Genomic DNA, 11267 nt, shown 5'->3' with positions numbered 1-11267 from the left:
AGGAGGAGACCTTGCAGTGTAACTTTTAAGAAGAAAAAAAGGGGGAGGGGTGTGTTAGAGTAGGCAAGGATGCATTATATATTTATATTGAGCATATGAATTGGGTGAAACAAAGAGGGCCTTTGATTGGTTGACTTCCATACTGGAATAGCTGGACCATGGTAGTTATCCTCAGGAGGAGGAAGTGGCCAAATAAGGGAGTAGACCTTGGTGGCTAGCCTTTCGGAATGTAACCGAAGGGTCTTTAGCAAGGCAGACAGAGTGGGAGAGGTGAGGAAAGCCTTCCAGGACCACATTCAAGCTGTCCTGAGACCCTTCCTCTAGCACTTGAGAAGCAAGGACAGATGAATCAAGATTATGCTCTGCTAGGTAGTAAGTTTGAGCCTACATGAGAACTTTTCTCAAAAACTTAGTCTATCTGACTTCACAAAAGAACAAAATTAAAGCAAGCAGCAATTCAGATCAAACATTCTATCCCCCAAAAGAACTTATTTCCATGCTAATAAATTGTTAATTATAAAGAAATAAGCAAAAATATGGATGTACATTGTTAGAGATAAAAAGTTTGTCTTAATGGTATTCATAATTTGTCCCTCTGATACTGTTACTGGCCTGAAAGAGAAGTTAGTGAAATGTGTGTGCATATATTTTCAGTGAAAATAAGAAACGTTAACACTGTGCAGATCTAAATTCTCCCTGCAAATCCCAGGGCTCCTTCACCGCCAGAGGCCACTTGTCACAAGGCTTGAGTCCTCACTTCCTTCTTACTGTTCCTATCAGAATTTCCTCTGAGTTCTCCGCCTCCCACCCATGGAAACCTGTGTTTAACTTTATAAATATAGCTCCTACGTTTTACTTTTTAAGTTTGGTTGGTTATTAAGAATTGATATCACAGTAACACTTTAATATATAACACATAGGCGAACTACTCAGTTGAACTTTTATGAATTTCTCTGGGGGCTATTATATTGGAATTTGTATAAGGCAGTTGTGTTCTATATTTACAAAAGTAGCTATTTCCTGTGAGCTCATTTTATGGCAATCACTAGACTAAGCTGATAAGGCATTTTTGTTGTGCTATTGTTGTTGTTGTTGTTGTTGTTTAACGATTACAGTAACTTTTAACAATAACACTATGCTGTTTCCTTCAGTCTCCCCCACCTCTGGCTCTAATAATGTCTCCCCTCCCCTTCTGCAAGCATCTTTTAACATATTTCAGATGCTTATTTAAATAAAGATAGATATGTACAAAGGCTTCAGAGAACATGGAAATGATCCAGAGACAGCAAAATTTCCTTTTATGATATATCTTAACAAGTTATTCACGTCTAACTACTTAGAATAGTTTATTATGTGCCCTTGCATGTACATGGTCTGTTTTCCCCAACTGTAAAATTCACATTACATAAAACTGTCTTTATTATTATTATTTTATTAATCATTTTATTCATTTACATTTCATTGTCTTTACATTCAGAGATAAAATCTGACCTAAATCAATCAGTCATCTAGACCATATATTTGTGTCAATTGAGATGTTATACATTTTCTACTTAAATTTACTTATTTGATCATATTGTAATCAGATCCATCTTTAACTGCTAAAACTTGTAGTATAGTCATAAGCATGGCATAAAAGTAAAGACATCTGAATGAATTTATCAGTGTTTTACAGAAATATTAAGGACATTTAAAATTTACTTAATTACAGGTTATGTGTTCTTCCCTTACAGAGCACCAAACACGACAAGATGTTTCCTCTTAGGTCGATGAAGTTTTATCTTGGTGTAAAAAAGAAAATGAAGCCCCCAACCAGGTAAGTCTAAAAAGGGAAGGGTGGTAGACAAGGAAAATGAAACAGGAATTATATCTGTTGAAGGGCTTAGGGCTGAGTAGCATTAGTGTAACACCTGTAAGTCTTAAGGTCTTCAATTACCTGGAGTCCTAGCGTGGATTGCCTGGCGTTGTGAGTGTATAGGGGGGATAATATTCCCGTGGAGATAAAGGCCAAACGACTTAGTGACCACCTCTTGCCCTGGATGAGTCAGGAAATCCTCAGGCGATTTCAGCGACTTCCAGGATGTGGATTCCTTGGCCTCCAGTTCCTTGACAGGACACAGCAATGTCTGGGGTGTAAGGAATGGTCAAAGAATTAAATAAACAAACAAAGAAGTCAATCCAGCCCGTCAGCTTTCTGATGTTTAGAATATTTGATCCTGGCTTTGCAGTTCACTCTTTATCTGAGCTAAATTCGGAACTAACATAATAGCACTTAGATATCTCTAATAGCATGAACCCTCTGAAATGTTATGCATGTTTTTAATATGTGATTATGGTATAATTATTTATACCATAATTAGTTATCACACTCACTTTGATTAGCTAAAGCTATTACAGTATTCCAGAAAACTTAATGACCTGTGATTCTGATTCCATTAAGCTGAAGTTATATGCATATGTAACACATGCACACATACACATACCTGATTTCATACATTTCCATAGATATTTGTCATTACTGTATTCATCATACATGTGTTGCTATAAAATACCTGAGACAGGCTACTAGCACTAGCACAAAGTTTATTAATGCATCAAATAAAAACATTAATGATTTAAGTTTTAGAGGCTCAAGGATGTGGTAATGTTAATGGGTGAGTTCAGTGAAGGGACATTCTCTAGTGTCTCATACTTTGACATGACAGTGGAGGAATGTGTCTAACATATTGTTTGTGTTTATATGATGCAGTTGGGGATTGACCGCGTATTCTGAAAAACATCACTGGTAAGTTAATAACCGGCAGCCTTTTGATTTTATATAATATTTATAACTTTGGGTAAAGAATGACATCATGGCATAGGCAGAACTGCAGGCAAGAAAAAAAAAGCAAGCAACGTGTGTGACATGTGTGACATCCAGGCCTCTTACATCCTTGCCAGTGTCTCTTTCCAGAGACTCCATCTGATTTCCTCCATAGACTTCTGATGGTAGTGTGACCTAGCCGGCTCAGTCAACAGGTTCTCCAGGGCGGGAGCGAGATTAAAATGGAAAAAGATAGTTAGACAACACTGTGGCCTGACCCCAGCCAGTTGTGAGGCTGAAGCAGGCTTGGGTTTGTTTCCAGTCTGCTTTTATACCACTTTAAGTACATGCAAGATAATAAGATCAGTTCTGGGTCAAGGAACCAGCAAGGCAATAAACAAGATCCTGTAGACCCCTTCCTAGGGGCTAATCCGGATGACCAGGACAAAAGAAATGCCACACCTGCCTCAACTGAACCCACTGAGTTTTGCAGTAACTCAAATGTAAATGTTCTTAACCTGAGCCTATTTCCAGAGTCCTAGCCCAAAGTCAGATTCCTGCCTTGAGTTTACTTCTTTGTCCTGCCCGGCCTGATGTCAGATTCCAGCCAAGCACCCCAAAAAGCTCTCCACAGAAGTGGAATCCAGTTTTTAGGAGATAAGTAGGAAAAAAAAAATCAAGGGCTTGTTTGTTTATTTAAAATAATGACTTTCTATGATGAAACTTAAAAATAATAAATAAATAAATCCATATCCCGGTTTTAAACCTATTTTCTCCATATACTTTCCCCGCTGTATCCCTTCACCCACCTGCCTCCCAGATTGCACTGAACTGAAAGTCCACTTCCCACTGACCTCCTGTCTAACCAGTCCTCAGGTTGCATTAGGTTAGATACTTTCTCATCCCTTCCTCACACCAATCCTGGGGCCCAGGGCTTCTTGATCTATTGAGTATACGGGGAGTCTCGTTGTCCCTTCCGTTTCTTCTGATTCTGCTTTGGATTTCTCCTGTGCTCTCGCCCGAAGCACTACTGACTTTCCTCCCATGACCACATTTCTTTTCTGCTTTAACACCTTACTGCGAATCCCGCACTGAGAAGCTTGCAGGCTTGCTGCCTTGGTCAGCCTCAGCCTCGTTTCTTTACAGTTTTCTTACGTACTTAAGGATAGAGCGGGCATAAGAGTTTGAGCTGCTGCTGCTTGTCTACACAAGGTGGCTCTAGGACCATCCTTCCATGCTACATGCTGCTCCCTTCCTCCTGCTCTCCATCCACTCCCAATGACCCAGCAAAATCAAGTATCATTTGTTCACACCTTCACCTCAGTGGACATGCTCACCTACAGTCATTATTAATTGCTGTTCGTTTTAGAGTTTGCAGGCATGGATGCTTTCTAGAAATGTCATTTTTCCTTTTTTTTCAAGTAAATTGTGATTTTTACTTACTATTTATAAGTCTGGGGACGTGAAGAATTTCATTTCATTGAAATGTTTATTATTTCCTTGTAACCACAAGAAAAAAACAAAAAAACAAAAAAACTCTTATCTCTTTAGAGAGCAACCTCCTCTCACCCTCTCCAGACTCCCAGTACAGCATCTGCTGTTTCTGTGTTTTCTGCAGCCTGCCTCTTTCTTTCTCCTACTGTGCAATGTACTTGTTTGCATGGCCAGCTTCCCTAATGAACTGTGCAAAGTGGGAGAGCAAAAGCGGCTCTATTTAGGGTTTTAGTAAAACACTACTGAGTGAGTGCCAACAGATATATAATGATATTTATCCGACGAGACCATGTCTAAGCCTTTAAAAAAAAAAAAAAAAAAAAAACCTGCCACTCAATGAATGCAGACATATGTTCCACTCAGAGTGTCTGGAGAAAAGATGTTTTACTGCCACGTGCCTGAAAAACACCAAATGATACCGACTCTGCTCTTCGAAAATATTGCTGATCATTGTGCAGCATGCCAAGTTGATGTTTACCCCCCAGAAGGCTGGCACCGCTTCTGCTGACATAGGCTGGGTTTGATTTCATTAGACCACAAGTTTGGAAGAGTTCAGATATATTTCTATTAAATTTCTAAACAGTGTGGAAGACCAATGGTCTTTTAAACTTATATAAACCTTGTTTTCATATAAACCTTATCATATGAACCTATGTTTTGTAGGCACCTATGTTGTGACAGTTTACAAGCCCAGATGGAGTGGATGGCCAGTATCTTCATTGCTCAGGTATGGTGTCTGCGAGGATCCTCTAATCTACTGTACGTCATGTTTAAAGGAAATGCCGGTGTTCTTGTCATTTTCACTGTAAGGTTTGTCTTTGATGGACACAGTTGGCACAGTTTCACTTGCGTGTATTCTTTTTTACATATACACACCCCAGACTTTCTCCATTGCTCTTTGAGAGACTATTGACTGGCCAGGCTTCTTGTTCCGGGCTGCCCAGTGGCCCTGCCGCTTAGGAAGGACGCGCGGACTCAGATCTTAGCTGTGGGAGAGCCCTCACCACTTTCACAATGGCAGGAAGAGCTGCGTACAGAGGCATACACTGTGCCTTCTCTCTCACCCTTCCTCCTCTGCCACTGCTGAGGGAAGATTAGGAAAGAACATTTCTTTGGTACCTGTTGTATGGTAAATGCGGCATAAGAATCAAGCTTTTTCATCCATCATGACACAGAGCAGAACCTGGATTGGACCTATGCTTTAAAGTAGTACAGAACTCCCAGAGTTCACCAAGACTCCCACTACACTTAGCTTCACACCGATCTTCCACTTTCCTTTTGCCAAAGGGTTAAATAGGCCGATTAATTTAATTGATTCCCTTCTCTACCTTTTCTAGCTAATCCGTAAGACCATTTCTCACCTAGCATTGGAAATCATGGCTAATGTGGTCACTTTTACTATTCAGAGTCTTTTGCAATTCTTACAACAAAGTTAACTCACTCTCAAATCTTCTTTGTTGTCTTCTTCTTCTTCTTCCTCCTCCTCCTCCTCCTCCTTTTCCTCGTCCTCCTCCTCCTTCTCTCCTTCTCCTTCTCCTCCTCCTCTTCCCCTCCCTATCTCTCTTCTTCCTCCTCTTCTTCTACTATTACTACTACTACCTCCTCCTTTTGAAAAACATTTCTCTGTGGTTTAATTTATTAACTTTTCCAGTGATTAATAAAAATGCCCCTTTCCCAACTCTCTCACTTTCTCATCCACTGCCTTGCACTTGTGGGGGAGGGAGATATGTGGTTAATTTTTTTCATCATTTCTTCCATTTGAAACCTCAGATATTCGTGATGTACTTAAAAGCTGGAACTCTAAATGCACAGTGTTTTGTGTAAAGTTGGAAGCGTATAGTCAAAAGCTGTTACAGTATCTGTTTACAGCACAATTAAACTGATGCTTTTGTTTCCATAATTGGAGTCAATAGACCTTGATGTTGACAGTCAGGGAATGAATGGGACTTCTCCATTGTAGGGCTAATTAAAAACATATGTGTAATTAGTTGTTTTGTCTGTGCCTTTTCTGCGATAATGTAAATTCAGTAAGGATGCCTCTTATTTGGCTCACACATGTATCTGCCTCATGGAGCCTATCACACTTTCCAAAATATGTACTTAGTGTTTCCAAAATATGAAAATGGTTACTAAATTAAGTAGGTACTTGGACCAGACCTGAAATAGAGTATGTGGTAAGGTGAAGCAAATGTAACAACTGGAATGGGAGGTGGAGCAATGAGGTAAGGGAGGACATGGGGTAGAGTGGTGATCAGGGAATGGGTTTCTGAAGAGGTGAGAGGAGAGCCAAGGTCTGTGTAAAAGGCTTCGGATGTTTCTAGTATTGAAGGGTATTGTCCTATAGATGGGACCAGCAGCTCCAAGATTTGAGGTGTCACCATAATCCATTCATTTCACAAGTCTCCTCAAGCTCTCTCTGAGGGAAGCTATTGGAAGAGGAAGGCGTGTGAGCCCAGCTGTGAGCTTAAAACAAGGGAGAACAAAGTTGCAGTGTTTGGAGTTTGAGACTGTACAGTGGAAAGTAGACACAGAGGAACAGCTGGGAGGAGGTGTCTTGCCAGGCTTACATAGGGACAATATGCAAAACATAAAGATTGAGGAGGAGAATTTTTGACATAAATTATTATTTTTTTTAATTCACGGGCTGTTTAGAATCTGTAATAGAAATCAAAGACGAATCCTACTTTTTATGTTTGTTTAAGACAAAACTTTCATTTCTTCCTGTTGATGTGGGATTCATTGATTTTTTTTTTTTTATTTTCATTTGCCATGAATTTCTTTCTGAAGCATACATCTGAAGCTACTTTTCTGTTTTCTGAGGTGCCATCCTTTATATTCAAAATAAATACTGTCTGTAAGGTACCATGTCTAGGATATTGGCTTCTTCCTGCCCTATATCCATAGTGAGGTCTCTCTGCCTTCTACCAAGCTCATTGAGTATCTCATGGTGAGGCAGCGTAGCTTGGTCATCAAGTACTGAATTAGTAAATTGTAATTTTGTTATACTTTGAAATCTTAATACTTCATAATTTTGCCACATTTGGAATAATGATTTTATAATAGGTTCATATTTTTAAGTCAGTGAAAATTTAACACTTCATATGAAACTTGAGGGTATCATTAAAGCCCAAGAATAGGTGTGCCTTTTGCGGATAAGCTGTTTTTCAGTGTGTGTTTCTTGTAGGTTTTTCCCCCTCCGTTTTGTTTTTTTTTTTTTTTTTTTTTCCTTTAAATTAAAAAACCTAAGTTTTAGGATTGCTTAACTGGTGATTTTACAGAATGTGTCCAAGATGTAGAAGGGAGACTTTGGTTCAGATCAAATGGAGGTTGAGATATCTGTGAGGTATACAAATGAACACGTTGAGTTGTAAACCTGTTTTAAAAATCCAGGCAATGGTCTGCCGTTGAAATATGTATATGAGGCAGGTTGGGTTTTGCATTGCATTAAAAGCTGTAAAAGAAAATGGGGTGGTCAAACAAACAACCCCTCCTCCCCAAAACAAAACAAAACAAAACAAAAACAGGGAAGAAAAACATAAAACGTTTTAGTAACCACTAGGATGTTCCATATATCATGCCAACTTGATAAAAGAAGAAAACCCAAAACACCACCAAATAGCTGTAGGCAGGAACAACAGTAGCAAACACAGCTAGAAGGAATGAGTTTGTGTCTAATGGGATTAGTTAGAGATGTGAGGCCAACAGAGACCTGGTGGTTCCAATTGGTTTGACTCAAAGATTGGATACTATATATTTCTCCACATATGCTGACAGAGATAATCCAGGAGCTAGAAGAGTCATACAGGTCATGACTAGACACAAGGCAGCACTGTTACTCATAATTGTTCAAAGCCATTATATATCAGAGAGGGTGGTACAGATATTTTTCCTCAGATGATTGGCAACAGGGCAATGGTATGCTGGCCTACTGGGCAATTAAACATTACTTGCAATCAGAAGAATTGCTGACTACAAGGAAAGAAATAGCATGGCTACTGATGTAGAGAAACTGTATATCTTTCAATGGAAAGTCACATATTTAAGTATTAATGATATTTTTAAATTAAATCAGTAAGGTTAGCCCTTGTGATACAGGAAAAGCTGATAGAGATGTCAAGGTGGAAGAGAAAGTGAAAAATAATATGCATGTAATGAAGAGTCCAGTTTCCCTAGGGCAGTATTTGCTAATCACTACAAGTTTAAGGTTAACTTTAATGTGAAACGAATCTATAGAACAATCCTGTGTATTTGTACTGCATCAAATAGCAGGTACCATCGAAAAGGTCAAATTATAACGAAGAGCAGGGCTTGCAAGAAATAAATGTAATAGAAGGAGAAGCAGCGTATTTCTTGAGGATAATTCTAAGTGGATTTACTAATTTACAATGAGACCTAAGCCAGGGTCTGAAGGAGAAGGAAAAGGGGAAACTTACAAGAATAATGGTGATGAATTGATTCAAGGGTCAAGAGTCAAAATAATATCCACAGTCGGTGAAATGAAGTAAGCAGGGTGGATAGAGAGAGATAGGTAAGAAAGTGAGAGGCAAAGTCGGAGATTGATCACAATGGTTAGAGTACAGTTCCCTCCCAGCATGACGGTCTCTGCTATGATTCTGAAGTCTTTTACCAACAGCTTACGAATGTTAAATGACAACATTCACTTAAACCTGGAAACTCTTGTCCTCCCTACTCCCTTATAAAGTGTATCTCCTATACCTCTGGAATCTTAAAGCCTAATTTACAAAATTACTGAGGTCCTTCTCGGTTTCCTCTCAGCTTTATTGTTGTGATGTCCCAATTATATAGCATCAAAGGTATGTAACTGTGTTTGGGACCATAACATAAGCGTAAAACTTTTTCGATGGTTAAATATTATGTAATCTATTATGATTAGCTTTTATGAATTGTGGTTAATGCTACCATAATTTTAAGGGATATTTGATATGCACAAATATCAAATCTGACAATAATTGGACTTTTACTACAGAATGTGTGTGGATTAAATAAGGTATAGGTATATGTATTAAAACTGTGTATCCCTCATTATCAATTAGCAGTACAGTATAATGGGCAGAGAGTAAATACTAGTAGAAATAAGTTATTTGCTGAACAACAATATATTAAAATCCCAACTACAGATAAAAATATGTTGATGTGCTTTAAAATTTGAGCAAAATTAAGAGTGAGGTTTGAGTTACATTAGTTACCATTTGGTTTTATCTCGTCAAACATCTGTAAACTCATTTTAATTTGCTACTCAGTGGGTTATTTTATGATTTATTCATTTATATAATACATTGCTGTCTGAAAATCAATTTGCCTTTCTCTTCCTTTAAAATGCTAATCTGCGTAGCTCAAAGATTAAACACTCAAGAGCTTATGTTTTTTACCTGTGGGTGCTTATCCCCCATGGCAAAGTTAAGTTTTCCCTGGGCATGACTATGATGGTTTGGTGGACTAGAATTCACAGTCAATAATTTGAGGACAAATTTACCATTCTCTCTGTTTTTGTCACTATAAATGTGTGTGTTAAAGGGTAACACTTCTTTGAAATTCAATTAGATGAAAAAGCAACATTTTTTTTAAAAGGTCATGAAATAAGGCTAAGTTTTCAGCTAGTCATGCTTTAGGTCAATTTGGGATATAGAAGACCAAATTATTTTCACATTAAAAGATGTGAAATCACTTTTGATGTGGGCAAGAAATAAATGGTTAGTTACTCTGATTACAGAGCCTAGAAAATAGAGACAAATACATTTTGTTTTGTGTTACAAGAGACTTACTATTTCCCTCCAATATTTTCTGCCATTTGCTTTGATAAGTGGTACAGAAGGCATGTGTTTGAAACTTAGAAATTGAACTGAGACTTCAAAGCTCAGTTCACTTAAGTGTTTCACATCCCGGAGCCATGTGTCTGCCAGAGTCAATGTCGAAGTTAATTACAAATGGGATTCTCACAGAAAGTAGATTATTTGGCATGGCTATGGGGGTGTGGTACATAATGAAATCACACACCAATGGCACTAAATTGTGTTTCCACAGCATGAGAATGATATATGGCCACCAGCCGGAAAGGAACGAAAACGTTCGATAACCAAAAATCCCAAGATTGGAGGTTTACCTCTGATCCCTATCCAACATGAGAGAAATGCGACCCAGGCGCGGAAGAATATTGAGGTTGGTTATAATTTTGTGGTTCTTGTTGTAGCTTCTGGTATTTCCCTGTGGCTTAACGTGGCTGGGTATATTAATTACACCATTGGCTTCTGTTGCATTGCAACAATCACTTTGCGAAACTCAATAATGTCCGTACTCCATGAAGAAAATGGTGTCAGCACCCTCTGTCACTTGCTTTAATACCATTAGCCACTTGGTACGTATACCTGACACCATGTGCAAACTCTAAAGTTGCCAAGCAATTTAACATATTAATTTAGGAGCCGTGGTTTCAAAGCCAGTCCCGAGTCAATTTCGTAAGATCACTTATAACATCCTTTAAGTGAATGTGGAGCAAAAAAAAAGTTACCCAGGTCATGTCACAGACACCCAGGTCTAGTGTCACAATCACAATCCAGATTTGAAAACCTGGGGTATTTTAGAGACATCACAAGTCAATCTCTGAATGTCGATATGAATTATTTGACTTTTTTTAGAAAAGCAACTTTTCTTTTTCATCTTGTGGATCAGAAGAACATAAATAGTGTCAACCTTGACATGAAATAAGGTCTCTTGAGAAAGAACCTTCTCTCCTCTCTTTGGGATTGGCCTTTGGCATAGTGTAGTCCCTTAACTAGATTTCACAAAGCCAAAATCAAACACAACAAACTAACAAAAAGCAACCTATATAACAGGTAGTATAGATTATATATTCTTTGGAATTTAATTTTGCCTAAGATGTTGGAATCATTCTTTGTAAATATAAAGTACCCCTACCATGCACACAATTTTTTCTACTTTTTTTTTTCTTTTT

At 38.3% G+C, this 11267-nt stretch overlaps 1 protein-coding gene across 3 annotated transcripts in view; it reads left to right on the top strand.

Moving 5' to 3' along the window:
- Positions 1-11267, top strand: part of Arap2 (ArfGAP with RhoGAP domain, ankyrin repeat and PH domain 2) — a 160097-nt gene that overhangs the window by 147103 nt on the left and 1727 nt on the right. For all 3 annotated transcript variants that reach the window (XM_029545277.1, XM_021211156.2, XM_029545276.1), the window contains 4 exons: positions 1734-1816; positions 2750-2785; positions 4961-5024; positions 10340-10474. In XM_029545277.1, coding sequence (XP_029401137.1) covers positions 1734-1816; positions 2750-2785; positions 4961-5024; positions 10340-10474 — 318 coding nt within the window. The remainder of the gene's footprint in view (positions 1-1733; positions 1817-2749; positions 2786-4960; positions 5025-10339; positions 10475-11267) is intronic.

This window comes from Mus pahari, chromosome 13 (genome assembly GCF_900095145.1).
Source record: "Mus pahari chromosome 13, PAHARI_EIJ_v1.1, whole genome shotgun sequence".
In the NCBI taxonomy this organism is placed as follows: domain Eukaryota; kingdom Metazoa; phylum Chordata; class Mammalia; order Rodentia; family Muridae; genus Mus; species Mus pahari.
The sequence above is the reverse complement of the archived record's forward strand: the minus strand, read 5'-3'. Positions and strand labels throughout refer to the sequence as shown.